The 19,215-nt window shown below is 41.6% G+C and overlaps 1 protein-coding gene across 4 annotated transcripts in view; it reads left to right on the top strand.

Moving 5' to 3' along the window:
- The window catches only part of LOC137347693 (LIM/homeobox protein LMX-1.2), a 223,417-nt gene that overhangs the window by 192,670 nt on the left and 11,532 nt on the right, over window positions 1-19,215 (top strand). For all 4 annotated transcript variants that reach the window (XM_068012450.1, XM_068012448.1, XM_068012447.1 and 1 more), the window contains 2 exons: window positions 11,835-12,067; window positions 17,922-18,100. In XM_068012450.1, coding sequence (XP_067868551.1) covers window positions 11,835-12,067; window positions 17,922-18,100 — 412 coding nt within the window. The remainder of the gene's footprint in view (window positions 1-11,834; window positions 12,068-17,921; window positions 18,101-19,215) is intronic.

Raw genomic sequence — 19,215 nt, 5'->3', positions numbered from 1 at the left:
ATTATTGCAATGTAAAAAATTTTATTCATCTATCATCTTAAAATGGGGCAGTGTAAATATATTTTTAAATATCCATTATTAATTTCAGCTAAGATAATACTCTATTTAGCACATATGGAACTTAAGTATTCATAAAAAACAGCAGTATTACCTATTTATTATCTTTAACTCTCATCTTTAGAACATGAGGATGAATTGACTTACTCTTTGTAAAAGCAGGCAACCTCACATGGCAGCCAGAAATATGTGAGAGTCCTAAGGTCTCAAGCAGTGCCACCTTGTGTGTCCACGAGACAGACTCAGGCTTAAGGCTAGCCAGAGAGGTGCCTGCACAGGCCAAAGGTCAGGAGGCGATATAGCCTGTAAATTTTCAGTCCCACAAGCCATGCTGGGCTTGGTAGAACCCCCAAGGCCTTTGAAATGTCCAATGGCCTTCTACTGACCCTGTATACACCTTACATTCTTCTTTTAATGATTGACACACAGTGGGTATGTGCCTTGAGGCACCGAGAAGCCATAGTTCTCTTCATCAAAGCAAATGTTTACAGCTGTTTCTACTTTCATACTAATAAACAGTATTCTTTTTGCCCAAAATATGAAGCAGTTAAGTCTCTAATGATGTAGATTGTGTGCTTGGAGACAGTGAAAACTCAACCAATAAGACGCACAGACAAAGATGAAAACAAGGCACATTATCTAGTCAAAATACCCAGTACTTTAAGCTTTTAACTGCTTTTATCTCTTCAAGTGATTGGAGTGTAGATTCCTATCAGAAGGAGAAGTGTAGCAGAAATGATAAGTCTTTAGTCCAGAATCATTGATGTCATGTGGTGAAAGCTTAATATGTTGTTATACTTTAACTTGGTCTTAATAAGGTCAGAGTCTCATCTTACCGTTTTTAAGGAGTCCTCAGCAGGTAAAAACATTATAGAGTAGTAAAGTATTTTGTTTTTTTAAAAAAAGGCCTATGTTATATTCACGAAGAGCAATGAAGCAGCTTCACGGTGTCTGCAATCACCACTAACGCATTTCATTGCACAAATGAACTTGCAGTTGTGCCTTTTACCTTTATTTTACAAGTCCTGCCTTGAAAGCATATTGGGCAATGTTTATTATTGTAAATACAGCTGAAGATAGGAACCATTTCAGGACTTTCAAATGTTTGTTTAGCCAGATTTTCTAAAACATTCAGTGTATTTCACATACACAGTGAGTTTCTCATTGGCTGTATTTTAGCTATCAGTACCTGATTATAGGTTGACAAATGCTTCTTTTAATTCGCCAAACAAGTAATCAAGCCAGATTTAAGATTAGTAATTACCAGCACTTTTGAAAGCCATGTACCCATTGAGAGATTTTTAATTTGCAAGCAAGCATTTTTATTTTAGAAACAATTCAACACAATGGTATCAAACTGAGCTGTGTTATTACTGTGCTGTCTTACATACATGTGAGATGTAGGCAGTGCAGACACTATCACATGATGGTCAATGACATGATGGTGTCTATGGCAGTTGTAGTAAGGTGTTTCCCCCGAACAATCAGCAGGATGTCGAGGTGCTTAAACTCATTGTGAGCAAACGAGCACATAGTGCCTAAGCTCGCTGCATACTTCTTGTGACTGATTCCAATAGAAGAATCCTCCACATATGTAAAAAGGTTTTAGTTCTCGCTCAAACTGCGGTGGAAGCAGGTTTCACCTTGAAAAAGGGAACAGGAATCTTGTTTATATCATTTCGTAGATTATCTGTTTTGAAGAATAAACAAAACAGCAAAAGCATCCAAGATGTAACAATGAAGCAGAGAACCCATATAATTTATGTTTTGAGAGGAATATTATATACTTTAAGCATCTTAACATTGCTTTTCATAATCAAAACATGAGCTTTATGGAAATAAAAGTGGTGGTGAGTGTTAAATTCACATGCCTCACAAACAGGTTGAATTCTTCATGTAGCCCTACATATTTATGTGAGTTTCCCTTTAAACTGGTATAGGAATGGATTCAGTCAGACAGATGTTTAGCACAACATTAAAAGCCCAGGATAAACTGCACAATGTTAAATCTGCCTCTCAGATCTTGTTTTGATTGTTTGGCAAGATTGGCTTTGCACACCTTTAATTCCTTACAGAGATGCTCAGTCCATGTAAACCTGTGGGAAAGCACAGAGTCAACATCAGCGTTTTCTGTGAAAGGCCACACTGGGTAGTTTACCATGCGCAATTTATCTGGAAATCTGTGGATTCAGGTGTGAAGAGGATAGTCCACAAGATCCTTACCACAAACACAGATGCACAAATGACATGCCAGGAGCTAAGCTAGTGCTTGTCTTATCAGTCTTATCTAATCGTATCCCAACAGGCTACTTACTGGGTCATTTACCGAATAGTGACAGGGGAGCTTTTTGGTTGCATTGTTTCAAATAATTCTGTTTATCAACATACACAAATGCCACTTTTGCTGTGAAAATTTAACTTGAGTTTGAAAGAACAAAAAAAGCACTGCATCAGATTTTCTTTGGTCTCAGAAATGAAATGAAGCAAGTTTTACTAATTTGTGTTTTTAAAAATTGTGTACTAACATTACAAATAACCAGAAGAAATGGTTGTTAGAAAGGAATTTAGGATGTAATGGAAGGTATGACATGAGCCTTGTGCTGTATTTGATATAAATCTATTGAGTAAGAAAACAATTGAACAAGAGAATTACATTTCAGTTGTAATAAGAACATTTTGCTGGATGCTTAATGATTTACCAGTTTAAAATGCTAGTGCACCTAATCTGTCATTATAACTGAAGTTCTAATTGAATTAAATATTAAACTTTAACCATTTCTATCAACTAACTTTTAACTAGTATAAACAATGGAATTATACAGTCATAATGTATCTTCATTTCTTGTAATAGTTATTTTTTGTGTTGTGCAATGCTGTTTTTCATGGTTATAACACGCACACGGCAATTAATAGGTTAAGTCGCCTTTCCATTTGGGTTCCGAACTTGGAAAAGTATTAAAGTAAGATTAGACTCTTCCACAACACAGCTCTTGTATCATTTTGAACTTTTTTCTGCTCTGTTTGATGGTACACAACAGCAGGGGTCTGAATGACTAGTGCTGGAAAAAAAAAAGCTGGGGGTAGGGTTAAGTCCTCAGTCCAGTGCACCCCACTAATCCCTCTTGTTCCATAAAGGAGGATTTACTCTTGCTGCCAGGGCTGTGAAAGGCTTTCTTGGTACATAAGAGATTGTCCTTGCTTTCCTGGGGAGGTGTGGTTGCTATAGTAGAGTGTCATGCCTGGATTTTCTTACAAACCTCAGTGTTCATTGGTATAAGAGCTAAAGAGCAAAACTTGGGTTTAGAAATTGTGACAATAGATAAACAGGAAGACAGGAGACAGGCCAAATGGGTATTGCAACAGAAAAATAATGAAATGTGAAATAAGGGGAAATGGAAAATAATAGGCAGCAACAATGAGGAGAAGAGGGAGGGGAAGTCTAGTTAAATAAGAGGGAAAACACAGAAGCTGGGATAAGAAAACTGTGCACATTTAATGTAAAGGGCAAAGTATAGCAAACCTTTGCAATCTGAACTTAACTAAATCTAACAATAAATTATTTTCTTAAACATATAATGCTACATATATTTACGCAAAAGCAGCTTATAGTTTAGCTCACTCAATGTTACCATGTTCACTGTGCTTAATACCCTATTGAATATTACCTGTTTGCTGCAGCAGGCTTCAGATAAAATCCAGTACATTTATTAAAATGAATAATAGGTGGAAGAGCAGGCTGCCACACATAGCCCAATGGGAAAGAAGCTGCTCGGGCACCAGGAGGAGAAGGTGTACCACCGTGTCTTGCACGTTCTTATGCCGTACTCTGTGTGTTGAGCGTGACTGTGGACTATTCCAATGCCCTCCTGGCTGGCCTTCCATAATCTACTCTCTCTAAACTTGAGGTCATCCAAATCTCTGCTGCCTGTGTCCTACTCACACCAAGACTCATTCACCCATCACCTCTGTGCTCGTTAACCTACATTGGCTCCTGGTTAAGCCATACCTCAATTTTAAAATTCGCGCCCTTGTTTTCAAATCCCTCCATGTGGCCCTCCCCTCCCTATCTCTGTAATATCCTCCAGCCCTACAATCCTCCAATTCTGACCTCTTGATCATCCCCAGTTTTAATCGCTGCACCATTGGTGGCCGTCCCTTCAGCTGCCAAGGCCCTAAACTCTGAAATTCTCTCCCTAAACCTCACTGCCTCTCATTCCTCCTTTAAGATGATCCTTAAAACCTACCTCTTTGAGCAAGCTTTTCATCACTTGCCTTAATGTCTCTCTATGTGGCTTGGTGTCAAATTTTGCTTTATGACAGTCCTGTGAAGTGCCTCGGGACGTTGTATGACATTAAAGGTGCTATATAAATACAAGTTGTTGTTGCAGGCGCCACATGATCTGTTAGGTCATTTTGTGTTGTTGTATGTGCGTACTGAAGGAGAGATCTGTTACTGCAGTTTGACAAATACAGCAATAAATCACAAATACCTGTATCCAGAAAGAACATGAGAAGTGAGGTAATTGCTGGTGAAAGGAGTGGATTTGAGGCATTATTGCTTCATCTAAATTGTTCACATTACAGTGGCTAGTTGACAAAAATGAAATAATTACCTCAGTACTCAGTAATTACAGCTGTGGCTGGCAACACACTCTGTAATCATAAACCTAAATACTAGAGTGGGGCAGGGGGAATGGAGAGATCATCTCAATAACAAGTTATGCAAGGAGCAAAAAGTGGTTCGATTTAACAAGGATTGTGACAGTGCAGATCTTTTTACAAAAATGTATGTAAGTGGAACAAAAGCACTACATTATTTATCAATGATAGTCTGCTTTTGTGCAGGAAAGTCTGATTCAACCAGATATTTCTCTCCTTAAGTGGTGGTAAAATCATGCAGGATTTTTGCCAGAATTTTGAGGTTTCATCGGAATTTTATATTATTTGTAGTTGCAATGTCAGTGATGGATGGAGATTCAGCAAATGAATGTTCACTATCAACAAATTTATCATTTTTTCATAATAGATGCACAGTGACGATGTATCCGCTACATATAAATCAGAGATTTTTGAAAAGCCTGCTTAAGGGGATTAAAGTTTAATTTGATGTTGTATGCTACACCGTCTTTATGTAGGTGACAGATTTGCAGTATAATCTTCAAAGTTAACTCTCACTGCCAGCAGGTTTCATGCCGACTGTCTTCATCAGCTTGCACAACATTTTTGATGAGCAGTTATTATACTTTTTTAGTGAGCCATTAAGCAAGAATTGAAAGAGACTGCACACACAAGTGGCAGTGTACAAGAAAATGAGAGTACCAAGATAGATACCCTCTCTTGTAATATGTTGCTGTAAATCTCAAACCTCATAGTATCATCTTGGGTGGTATTTCACTTTATGGATTGTGCACTGTTTAGGATGGAAAAGTGTATTTTCATTGTTGATTGTTGATACTTTTGGGGTTTTAAAATTCAGATGGCAGTGCCATGAGTTTCTGCTCCATACCTTAATAATTTATGATACTGATTTCTGTGTTTCAGCACAGATTAGGAAAAATTGAAGCCATTATATGTGCTGTGCAGTGTAATGCTGTAAAGAGGGAAGGGAATACAAAAAGAATTATGGAATTCCCAAAGGTAGTAATATTCTTTGCTTTATAAATGAAAAATTGTTTTAATTCCCTGCCAGAAGCAATAATTTGATTTTTCATAAATTCTTTCATCAAAATGTCATGAAACAAAAATTGACACAAAGTGCATCTTTCAGATAATGAACAGATACAAGGGAATAAACTAGATAATTGAGACAAGGAGAAATAGATTCGTGGAAATAAAAACCTGACTGAAATCCAGGATAAAAATAAAAGTAATATGTATAATGTAAGGATATTTTTTATTATTGAAGCATGCTGTTGTTTGCTCAGTTTGAAAAGCATAAAGAAATAATAAAATTATTCTGTTATTGTTTTAATGGTGGCAAAATAGTGCAGCTGAGTTCTTTTTGTCATAAATTGTCAAAAACACAGTCACCCAGTGAAACATGTAAGAGCACGATTTAAACATGAGCAGGTCAGTGGCATCTGTTTCATAGTCAAATTCAAACAAAGAGTTAATAAATCCTAGCTTATTGCTGTGCTCCATTCAGTACAAGAGATAATTCAGTAAACAAGCAACATAGCTGAATGAGTAGACATTTATAACTACTATTCATTTATCGGAGCTCTTGAAGCGCACTTAATGTGAACAGCAAATTGTACGAACTGCACTGAAACCTATCTGATCATAATTAATTAGTTATAATAAAACAATTAAACTATGTTTGCGTGCAACAAAGGAAATGAAGGGCAGGACAAAGCAATACAGAGGTAAAGAGTGGGTTGTTAGGACAATGTAAAAGTAAACAGTGGAGTACTGATTTGCAGCAAAAAGGACAGGGTCAAATCCAAAGCAAGATAAGCACCCTATAGATAATAAATCAGCTGTACATATTAAACAACAGATGTTTCTGACTTAAGCAGGAAGACACAATGGATCGTATAACAGCAGTTATGTTTGTAAGGATTACTGAATCAGACTTCACTTCAGAGGAATATCCTACTATATAAAATCTTTATAGTCACTTCCTTTAACTAACACAGATCAGCCTTCTGATTTAGGCTCGGAACATCTGCCTACTCTTTAAAGGTTTATGGCCATGATCTGAAAATGTGCAGTGAAGCCTACATAGTGTCCACTCATAATAGGTGTCCTGTGCAATATTATCGTCATCTCAGGTCTTAAACTGGCTTTATTGCTGACAGGTTATGAGATTTACTCCAGTCAGGAGTTAGATTAGCTACAGTGCAAATACAAATCATTTCACAATAATGACTTGCTGATATGCTTTCTTGAAGAGTACAAAACACTTTACTTAGTTTGGGAATTCTTCTCAATTAGGCCTCCAAACAATTTCATTTTTAATGACTAAATGAATGTAGCACAGCTTAAAACTATACACCAAAAATATATACTAGTTTATTGTGTGAATTCCTGTAAACTAAGCAAAAGAATAATTCTCAATGCACCATAAATTAATCACAGAAAAGACTGGTGAGTGTGGATTTTATCCTGCACCATAAACTATCCATCACACCTTCTGCATTTGTGAGGAACAAAGTATTCTACAATTAGTACTTTATGTAAATTATTGTATTTCAAATGGTTCTGAAGCAAAATGGAGTTGTTACGAGTCCCATTTCAGTGAAAATGATTGATAAAGTGCATAAAGATTTATCAGGTAGTCATTAGGATAAAATAAAATGATTGGCTCTTAGGTTGACATATTGCTGGATCTTATAAAATGTCACTCTGTAGATATATAAGCACAAAGAGAAGTTTAAAAAAAAGCTCTTGGGGTGAGCACTTTGCACAGACTTTCTTTTGGGAACGCTTAACCTGCCTTACTTAAGTTATTTCGCCAAGTCAGATATCGCAGCCTGATTGTGTTAGAACAAAACCAGGGAGTGGGGAAGAAACACCATTTTTTGTCATGCCTGGAAAACCGCAGAACCTTTAGCTCCAGCTCAACAAAGAATCAGTGAAGGAACAAGGAAAATGGGTCTTTTGCCAGTGGTAACCTATATGGGCAAATGTGGATTAGTTTTTGTAATCATGCTTGATGTCTGTAGTAAAGAATTCATCCTCACTCCCATCCATTATTGCAAATGTTTTTAATTATTACAAAGGGTTTGTTGGGTCGTCTGTTGTGGTATTAAAGCTGATCTGTTGTCACAGAGGAAAGTTTGAATGCTGTTATACCAAACCCACTAAGCTTAAAAAATACTTAACTTTCCACCATCACAACACCAGTATTTAGACAATGGCCTGAGGCTTAATTAAACTGAGCAAAGAAGTTAGTTTACAGCTTATTGTGAGTAGAAAGTCACAGGTGGTTCATTTACTATACAGGCAGCAAGCTTAAGATTTCCTAATGTAATCCTTTAGGCTTTTCTTGACAAGTCTTTTTTAATAGTAGACATAATAAGTAAACTTGTCAGTGAAATATATCCATAAAAAATCATAACTATTTAGAAGACAGCCTAAAAGAGGGCAGGTGGCCAATTATTATAGAAACAGCTCCTTCAGAATGAGCTAATGCTAACTTGCAAAACTGCTGGATTGGTGGATTCATCGAGGAAAGCTACCTGTGGAGTTTTTGGATAAGACATTGAACTGAGGCCCGTCTGCCCTTTCAGTTGGACATGAAAGATCCTGCGGCACTAGTTGAGGAAGAGCAGGGGAGCTCCCCTGGTGTGCTGACCAAATATTTATCCTTCAACCAACACCTAGGGCTGGATTTTAAGGAGCCCGCGTCTTCGGGATCCACGTCAGGGGGTCGCCTGAAGATGGACCCGGCAGGGCAGGGCCTGGCCCGATATTACTGGTGGTGGCGAGGCCTCGTGGCGGCCCCGCCTCCCCCCCCCCCCCCCCCCCCCACCACCCTCGGCCGCTCAGTGACGGGACCGCAATTTAAATATTTAAATAAATTAAAATAATTGAATTAAAGAATCTTGCGTCTCCTCCTGATGTCCCGCCGCAGTCTTCAGCCCAATGACCGGTATTGCCGCACCTTCAGATCCCCAGCTGAGGAAACGAGGCTGAACATTTGTGGGGACCCAGGGGAGGTAAGTTTATCAGTGCGGGGGGTGAGGGGAGTGGGGTCAAATTAAGGTCATGGGTGTAGGGAATGATGGGAAGGGTTGAAGTTGAAAGTTTGTGCAGTTTGGTGGGGTGGGGGGGCGGTGGTGAGGCCAGATTGTCAAGGTAAATGTTTTGTGGGGAGAAAGGGCAAATAATTTAATGGTTATGGGGGGGACGGTGTGAGAGGGGCGAAAGAAATGTGTTTATTTATTTTTGTTCACTTCACCTTTAAATATTTAAATTAGCCGGTAGGGCTGACAACCCTTTAAGAATGGCGTCAGCGCCTGCGCACGGGCAACTTGGAATCGTGGCAGCTTTTAGGCGTGCGGCCTGCACGGGCAGGCTGACTTTTTTTTCACCCGCGCCGGTTTCGGCAGCGGGCTTAGAAAATTCAGCCCCCAAAAACAGATGACTGTTCATATTATCTCTCTGCTATTTGTGGGACCTTGCTGTGTGCAAATTGTTTGGCACATTTCCAACATTACTACAGTGACGACACTTCAAAAATACTTAATTGGCTGTAAAGTGCTTTGGGGTGTCCTGTAGTCACGAGAACTGCTATATGTATGTATGTCGATATGCAAGTTTGTTTCTTTGAAGATGATACCAATGCAAGATATTAAACTCTTCAATATGAGTCTCTGTTAAAGGCTGCATGTGATTGTGCAAACAGTGAGGAGTGCCCTGAGCTCATACAGAAGAATTTGCACAATTATTGGAGTTTAAGCTGCCCACTTCCAGCTTTTCTTATTAGTTGGGAATTCTTTTTCAGCTTTGTCTCATACTGTTGCATCTGCTGTTCAAGCTTCCTCATGAGCTTGTAGAAGGCCTTAAGAAGATCTTATCTGAATATTAACAGAGGTGTTAAGAATGCTCATTGTATGGGATGGCACAGTGTGTTGAATTATCAGAGATGACAGCTCGACAGTAGAGTGTTTGGGGTGGGTGTGGCGGGGGTTGGGGGGAGGATACAGATTTGATTTCCCTAATGTTGCTGAGTTTCTGTTCTCTGCCTTGCTGCTATGGGGAGGTCCCATGCAGAATCAAACCAAGAATCACTGCCCTGTGCCTCCTACCACATGGCTGAAGAGTGTGAATGATGAATTTCTGTGAACAGGCCCCCTCCCACTGTCCATGCTGCAGATGAAGGGCTGGATTTTATACTGGGCGGACGGGATCTGGTCACCGGGATCTGGCGAACCCGCTTCCACCGAGCCAGGGGATCCAACCCACATTTTACGGGTCCCCGGGCTTTAATTGTTTCGAGGCGGGAAGACGTCCCACCTCATTGAGCTGCTGGCCAATCATCAGCCAGGCAAGGGTGGTCGTTTGGAGGGAAGGTGGGCGTCTTGGGTCCTGGGGGTGATTGGGGAAGCAGGGGTGGCCCTCAATCAGGCACCCTGTGCCCGATTGTGGCCACTTAAGGGCCTTGATTGGCCTGGGTTGGGTGGCCCCTTTCTCACACCCACCCGGCCCACATAAAGTGAGGCGGAGGTGGGAGCGGTCCGCGAAGGCCTCCTGGAGCCTCCCGCTCAATTTTATGCCACCCCCCCACCATCCGGCTCGCTGGGGTGGCGTAAAATTCCATCTGATGTGTGGCCCAGGTGACTTTGGTGAACGCAGAAGAATTTATACCCTCGGAAAAATAACTGTACAATCGAGCTCCATCAGTCCTGGCTTGGATTGATGTGCAACCAAAGTCACTTGCTGTAAACTGTGAAAGATGAATTAATTTAATTTACCCCCCGACATTAACTTAACCTTTTCACTTCAGGTTCATTTTCACAGAGTCATTGGTCAATCGAATGCTTGTGCATAATATTTTCTTTGTGTTGTGCAGTACATTAACTTATTTGTCAGCTGTGGCTCAGTTCATTGTAGTCTTGTTTCTGAATCAGAAGGTTGTGGGTTCAAGTCCCATTTCAGGACTTGAACACAAAAAAATCAAACCTGATGCTCCAGTGCAGTCCTAAGGGTGTGCTGCACTGTCAGAGGTCCTGTCTGCTCTCTCACTATTTTGAAGAAAAGCAGGGGAGATATCACTGGTGTCCTGGCCAATATTATTCATCAAATCAACATCCTGGGAACTTGCTGTGCATGAATTGGCTGCCACGTTCCCTACATTACAACAGTGACTACACTTCAAAAGTACTCCATTGGTTGGTTGTAAAATGCTTTGCTATGTCCTGCAGTCATGAAAGATGCTTTATAAATGCAAGTCTTTTACTTTTAAAAAGCCAGTGCCTGACTTAAGTGAATTGTTCGTATTGTATTTATAACCAAAATAAAACATGAAGACTAAGTAAATCATTAACAAAAAGAACTACATTTACCGGAAATTAACACTTTCATTTAATACTTTTAAACAGTTTGCCACAATCAGTAGTTTGTGAAAATAAGACTGCCACATCCATAAAATGTTCAGAAGAGTAAATGTTTTAAGTGTTTCATTTACTTGGGTATATCTAAGTTAGGTGCATTGGTTCTTTGTGATAGCAAGAAAAGGAAATTACCATTTATGCAGCACCATATCACATCCTTAGGATGTTTCAAAGTGCTTAACATCCTGTGAATTACTTTTGATCTCTAATTACTGTTGTGTGATGTCAACAAGTACAGCAGGCAATTTACATTCAACACCCTCCTACAAACAGCAGCTGAGCAGAATAACCATTCCATCTGCTTTTTGTGGTGTTGGTTGAGGGAGGAATGTTGACCAGGACAACTTTTCAGCTCTTTAAAATGATGCCATAGGATCTTTTACACCAGTTCACTATCACATGGAAAGAAATCACCCGTTGGCTGCACCTCTTCATCAGTGCTGCGCTGAAGTATTGGTTTGGATAATATGCTCATGTTCTGGAATGGCCCTTTAACTCACTACCATCTGACTCAAGCTGATGTAGAATGTGATGGGTCATACAAATCTCTCATACTATTACAAATCAAAATCTATATCAAACAATTCAATATGTTAACAACTGTTCCCTGAACATCTATGCAACTAAGCCACAAATATTAATCTAAATTGATGTTGCTTTACAACATCCAATACATAAGCAAACTGCCGTTGCTTTAGACTGTCTTGTCTTTTCCAGATTGTTTGCCACGAAATGCAATGGCTGCATGGAGAAGATAGCACCTACAGAATTTGTGATGCGAGCTTTAGAATGCGTTTACCATCTGAGCTGTTTCTGTTGCTGTGTTTGCGAAAGACAACTGAGGAAAGGTGACGAGTATGTTTTGAAAGAAGGACAGCTGCTTTGCAAAAGTGACTATGAGAAAGAAAAGGAACTGCTGAGTTCCGTTAGCCCTGATGATTCCGACTCAGGTAAAGACCCCACATTTCAACCATTTACAACAGGGAAAAATTTACCATTGTTGTATAAATGATTTTAATCCGTATGTCTCACTTTACTCATTCCTCATAAATGCTTGCAGTGTTCACAAAGTTTACTATATCACAGCATAAATTTGTTCTCCTCCTGTAAATAACTAATGCGAACCTAAAGGGCCAGCCAGTTTTTAATTGGAAAATACATCACAGGACCAGCACATGAAGTCACATGGAAGCCATCAGTTGTCATGACAATATCCTGAACTGCTACGGATATATTAATAGTGTTCACACCAAAATTACCAACTAGATGGAATTGGGCTTTTTGAAGAACCATTTCAGACATTTTTAAGACATCATTATCTCATGGATGATATTTTTCTTGTGTTTTAGGAATTTAATACGTTTAGATTTATAAAATCTTAGAGCAAGCCATTTGTCACATTGTGCCTGTGCTAGCTCATTGAAAGAGCGATCCAATTAGTCCCACCCCTCTGCTCTTTCCCCATTGCCCTGCATTTTTATTTTTGGCATTTCAAGTATATATTGAATTCCCTCTTGAAAGTTGCTAATGAATCTGCTTCCACATCCCTTTCAGGCAGTACATTCCCGATCATAAAAACTCACTGCATTAAAAAAATCCTCCCCTCTGGATCTTTTGCCAATCACCTTAAATCTATGTCCTCTGGGTACCAACCCTCCTGCCTGTGGAAACAGATTCTCCTTACTCACTCGATCAAAATCATTCACAGTTTTGAACACCTCCATTACATTTCCCCTTAACATTCTTTGCTGTGAGGAGAACAATCCCAGCTCCTCTGGTCTTTCCATATAACTGCCTCATCCTCGGCACAATTCCAGTAGATCTCCTCTGCATTCTCTCCAAAGCCTTGGCATCCTTCCTAACGTGTGGTGTCCAGATTTGGACACAGTGAGCTGGATTTTAAGGAGCCCTCAACATTGGGATCCGGGGCGGGGTGGGGGGAGCATGGGGGCCAGAAGGGCCAGAAGATGGTTCTGGATGAGGCCCGCCACGGACCTTGATGCTGGCAGGGCCCGGCCCGAACCTCCCGGTGGCGGTGAGGCTCCATGGCAGCCTCCCCACCGCTGGGCGACGGGACCACAATTTGAATATTTAAATCAATTAAATTAATTAATTTAAATATACTTTCGCCTCCTCTTGATGGCCCGCCACGATCTTCAGGCCTGGCACTCCCATGCCTTCGGATCCCCGTCCAGGGAAACAAGGGGAAACACTGGTGGGGAGGGGGAAGGAGGTATGTTTTTCAGTGTAGGGGTGGGGGGGGGGGGGTGGAAATGGGGTCAAATTAATGTCATGGGTGTAGGGGATGGTGGGAAGCATTGTAGTTTAACGTTTGTGCAGTTTGGCGGGGGTGGGGGGGGGTAGGTCAGATGGTAAAAGTAAGTGTTTTGGGGGGGGTGTGGAAGGACAAATAATTAATTTTATTGTTATTGGGGGATGGGAGATGGGTAAAAGAAATGTATTTATTTTAATTCAATCTATCTACATATTTAAATAAGCCGGTAGGGCTAACAGCCCTTAAAAAAGGTGTCAGCGCCTGCGCACAGGCAGCTGACGCCATTGCCGGGAATGGACAGCCACCCCCTCCACGTGATCCGGGGGTGGGTGGGGGGGGTTTGGGGGGGGGGGTGCCTGCTGGCCCGGCTATTTAAATGAGCCGCCGTGGTTGAGATTGTGGCAGCTCTTTGGCATCCAGCCCAGTAGTCGAACTGAGGCCTTACCAATGATGTACTGTCCAGTCTAACTCTGGCTTTGTTTCCCATTGCCAAGATCTCCTTTGCCTGACCTCAGTGGTCATACCAGCTGACATCTTCCTGAGATCAGCGCATGGATTAGAAATGATACCAAATGATACCTTCAGTAGCGAATGAAATATAGAATTTCTGCTGATCGTTTAGGTCCAAGTTAACCTATCCTTTCTCTTCACAATCACCTTCCAATCTGTGTGTTTTTGGCATTTTCTGTTTTGTTTCTTTTTCTTATTTAAGTACTGGTTGACATTCAGAAGTTCTCACAGATTTACTATCCTACAGTTCTTCCTGTTGTTGCTAACACCATTGATTATGAATATATTTATGTACTAATCTAGCTTCCAGCATTATTGTCAGAATTTGTTTCATTTCTGTTACAGTTTTATTCATTGTTAATACTGGAGTTCAGTGAGATGTATAACATTTTGAATCAGTTAGAGATAAAATTGCTCCATATGTAAATAGTAGGGTTTGTTTTGCTTTTCTAAGAAACAACGTGTCACTCAATTCAATGCACTCACTAAACATCCACACCCATTACTCAATTTGTGGTATTAGCTCCAGCTGTTCCTTATTTTGTTGCAGACAACTGTCAAAGAATTTGTCAAAGCATCTCCGTGTGCCTGTTTTTGTTTTCTGGAACATTCCTTCCTAACTCAAAGTGGACTAGGGCAAATTCCATGTTTGATTAACAGCCCAGATGCAAGTATGGCACCAAGGAACACCAATAGTTAACTAACCTTTATAACATTCAGCTGGAAGAGTACAAAATGCTCACCATTTTTGAATGATCAGAAACAGATGATCAAAAAAAGACTCATCGGCAGAGAGCGAGAATGTGTGTATGTGTGGGGCTGGATGAAAAGAGAGCACTGCCGCACTGTTTTGCTGCCTTTCTCACTTGGAAGGTTTCGTTTTGAATCTAATTTTAAAAATATAAGCTGTGTTGGCAGTCAATGGCTGCTAGACCTGCAGTAACTCTCCAAAGACTAGGAGTTATCAGGTTTGGAACACCATTAAATTTAAATGGCATTTCAGGAAGTTAATAATGACACAGCTATTAAAGTGAGTCAGCCAGCGTTTGATCATTAACATAAATATGTTGAATTGAAATAAAGGAAGATGATGCTGCAAGGCCAGAAGGAGACAAAGTCAGTGGTGAACGGCACTAAAATAAATCAATTTCCAGCTGGTTCACTTTTTCAGAACTTTGCAAAAAAAAAACCTATTGATTCACTTTATGTTGTATAGCATTACAGACAATAACTTTTAAATCAACAACCTTTTAAACTGTGACTTCAAAATTCTATAGCTTTCAGACTGCACACTTTTAAGTACATTCCCTTCAGAATAAGTCGCATTATTAATGAATAACCCAATTTTTCATATTTTTAAAGTAACTACTCCATTTTAATTGCACTTTCATTCTGTTACGAAAAATTTTCACCAATAGTCATCTCTGTGATCCATTAAGATAGAAATCTAGCGTAAATAGTACAGATAGTGGGGATCCATGCAACTATATTAGGGAAAAGTAAATGCAAGGACTCTATAAAAAAAAATAAGGTCGCAAGTTGTGGAGGTTGGAACTCATTGACTATGAAACCATCAAAGTTAAGAGTTTGCCTCCACAGCCGCTTAAGAACAGCATCGAGCTATGAATGAGATCTCCCAGTGGAAGCAATAGTACAACATAAATACAACAACAAGCAAAATATATGGACAATGGCAGGTGTATCACTGGGATAGTCATTTACTTGCAGTATATCTCTTTGCTTCCCAAATTAGCTCACAGTGTCGCCGAGGTAACGGTTCAAACTGAGATTTGGGCAGGATTTTCCCCCTGGCTTCTGAACCCTGCTGTCAGGCTCAAATGAGGGTCAGAAGCCTGCACTGTGTTGGAAACGGTTACTCACCTATGATTTTCTTGGAATTAACCAATTAGTGGCCAGAGGGCAGGCTCGCCGCCTAATTAAGGACGGCAGGCGAGCTCTTGAAGCTGGAGGGCCAATAGGAGGCCTTATAGCTTGAAAGCAGCAGCAGGATGACTTGGCAGGTAAGTGAGAGAGGGGTTTTTCGAAAATGGAGGCATCCTCTCCAGCCTTTTTGAAATTTGAAGGAAAAAAAGGCCTTTGCAGCTGGGCCACCACTATGTGGGGGGAACCCCTCCACAGAGCAGCATGTGGCTGCTGGTGAACCCAGGCAGGCAAGGAGGACCTCGAAGCCTGCCTGCAGCACTGACCCCCGCCCCCCCCCCCCCCACCCCACCCATCTTTCTATCTGCCACAGGGCGGCCACCTCCAGGCAGCTAAACTGCCCCCACCACCTGCGGTGACCTGGAGGCTGACTGGAAAATCCCAGTGGGTTTCCTTCAATAGGCCTTTAACTACTTCAATTGGTGACCCAGTGCTTGCAGCAAAATTACCTGAGGTCAGGATGGAGCTGGGGAACCAGCACGCTGGCTGGCAGCACTACATTTAACGCCTGCCCACCTCTGTTCCTGGCTCCGGTGGGGGATAAAAATCCTGCCCTTGGTGCTGGTCAACATCAGCCTAGAAATGTCAAAAACCTCATGTAATCCCACAAATACACCATTAAAACAGGTCTATGAAATGATACACATTATCAAATCACAATTGGTTTCTCCAATATGGCAGCACTTTGAGCATTTTCTCCTCTCTCTCTTTCTCATATATATATATAAAATATATATTATGTAAGTTGAACTAATATCAATTGTAAGGTATTTTGTGAAGAGAATTTCAGGGCGCACCAGTACTGTGAAATGGTATAATGGCAGCGAAGGAACTATTCATGTGCACATTTGCTTAAACATTTATCTTGGATTTAACTGGGACAAAAAAGTGTTGTTCAATTTTTGTGACTGCCTGAAATTTTAATGTTATTTATGGGCTACTGCTATAAAGATTTATAATGACGTATGTTTGCATAGTCTCAACCAAGTCCCTTTGGGCATGGGCCTACACTGAAAATAATTACCCCTGATTTGACAATAAATTATCAATCGCACTCAGAGACATGGGGCCGAATTTTGTTCTGGCGACGGGAATCCTGACAGAGGGCCAGAAGGTGGGGGAGACCCCACCTCGGCCCTCTGTCAGACCCCTGTTGCAATTCTACAGCGGCCATCCAATTAACTGCCTGCTGCCGGGGATGCTAACCCTTTAAGGGATGACCTCTTGTCTCCAGAGCTGCCAGCCAATCGGAAGGTTGGCAGCTTGGCAGTACCGGCAGCACTACTGGGAGCAGTGGCGAGTGCTGGTACTACAGGAGGCCCTGCAACATCAAGGAGAGAGAAGACCCCGGGAAAGATGAGTGGTATTGGTGTCCCCAGGGCCTTTTAGGCAGGCTCCAGAAAGAATGTGGGGGTGTCTTCTTGGGGGAGGTGGCAATCGCCACTAGGAGGCCCTCTAGGGGCCCTGGATTGCCCCAAAAGGAGGGAACCCCCCCCCCCCCACCTGACCCTTAGAGGAAGCATCGAGGTTTGTATTAATTGAGATGGAGGCAGGAAGAAGCCCTTAAGTGTCCATTAATTGGCCACATAAGGGCCTCAATTGGCCTGGGGCGGCCTTCCCCGCTAAATTGGAAGGCATCAGGAAGGCGATGGTCACTCGGCAACCTCCCCCCCGCCCCGCCCCCCCGACGAAATTCTATGGGCTTCCCCTCCTCCTCACCTCCGTACCCATCCCTAGGGGCCCCAAAAATTTGGCCCAGAGGTGCAGGACATGGAAAGTGCCACACTAGTGCAGGAAATGTGCTCTTCTCAGGTTGGGGGTTAACGCATATTATTTGGGTAAAAAAGTGGAAGGGCTTTACTTTACACTTAATGGTACTACACTTGACCTTTGGGTGCTTGATGTTCACAGTGAGTGTTTGGAAACAGGGTACTTTGTATTAATTCAGTCTCTCAGCTTGATAAAATTGCCCCAAAGTTTTTTTCCCCCCAAAAGACTTGCTTTTTTACACCATTGTACACATCGGTAATTCTATTTCAAACTGACAATGAATTATATTGCATTTGATTCATTTACAGTGAAAAGTGATGATGAAGATATTGACATTAAACCAAATAAAATTCAGGGAATTCAAGGAAAGGCTTGCGAAGACGGCAAGGATCAGAGAAGGCCAAAGCGCCCCAGGACAATCCTTACAACACAGCAAAGGAGAGCATTTAAAGCGTCATTTGAAGTTTCTTCCAAACCTTGCAGAAAGGTAAAGGTTTTCAATTATTGTTAGGTACATCTAGTTATGTTATTTACATGTTCTAACCTGTTAGATCTGCATACAAGAACAAAACAATATTCAGTGGAAAGTAAGCTAATGTCTTTAAACCTCTTATTACTGTTCAGGGCCAACTTTATCTTGAGGTGGGAGTTGTGTGGGTGGAGGCTGAGGAGGCTGCCAAACCATCCACCCCTTTGGAGCGTGAGGGCATGGAGATTTGTACTCCTGGATCTCAACAGGATAGGCTCTGTCATGTCTCCCACCCCAAGCCAGTGCAAAGCGCTAGCTGTCCGAAGTGTGGGAGCGCAATTTCGAGAGGCCGGAACCGACTACCTGAGATCAGAAGTGATGATCCCCAGATATCTGGCGTGGTTGAGACTGAGATTGGGGGGGGAGGGCGTGGCACCTTGGTTGGGGGAGAGAGTAGAGGGAGGGGAAACCCAGGACAGAGTAGGCCCAAGATTCCCTTCTAGGGCAATCCTGCTCCTTCTCACTGACAGGAAGCAATAATAAAAAAAAGAAATACCTTGCATTTCTGGGCCTCTTCTGGCCCTCATCCCTCTTGCCACCAGTTTGGCCTGGTGGGGAAGTCACAGTAGCTTCCCTGCATAGGCCTTGAGTTAAAATTACACATCTGGCCCCAGTGAGATTGGAGCCCAATTTGCATATTTAAAGACATACCCCACGGCCTTTTGGTGAGTGTCCTTCCTGCTTGGTTAAAATCGCAAACTGCAGAAAGGCAGTGAGATTGGTGGGGGAGGGTAAGTAGCTGCGGCCATTTTATCTGCCCGTCTGCCCAATTTCTGCCAAGGCAGGAAGGGTTGAATTTGGCCCTTTTATTTCTCAGAGCTTTTAAAGAGAAAAGAAGAGAAAACATTTGCAGGGCTACAGGGAAAAGGCGGGGGAGTGGGACTCGGTGAGTTGCTTTTGTAGACAGCTGACACAGACACGATGGGCTGAATGTCCTCCTGTGCGATGAAAAATATCATAAGAACACATGAAATAGGAGCAGGAGTTGGCCATATGTCTGATATTCTACCTCAATTCCACTTTACCACCCTAACCCATATCCCTTGATTATCGTGCTATCTATTATCTATGTT

This window comes from Heterodontus francisci, chromosome 32, assembly GCF_036365525.1.
Source record: "Heterodontus francisci isolate sHetFra1 chromosome 32, sHetFra1.hap1, whole genome shotgun sequence".
Taxonomy (NCBI): domain Eukaryota; kingdom Metazoa; phylum Chordata; class Chondrichthyes; order Heterodontiformes; family Heterodontidae; genus Heterodontus; species Heterodontus francisci.
This window is presented reverse-complemented; position numbering and strand designations above follow the sequence as displayed.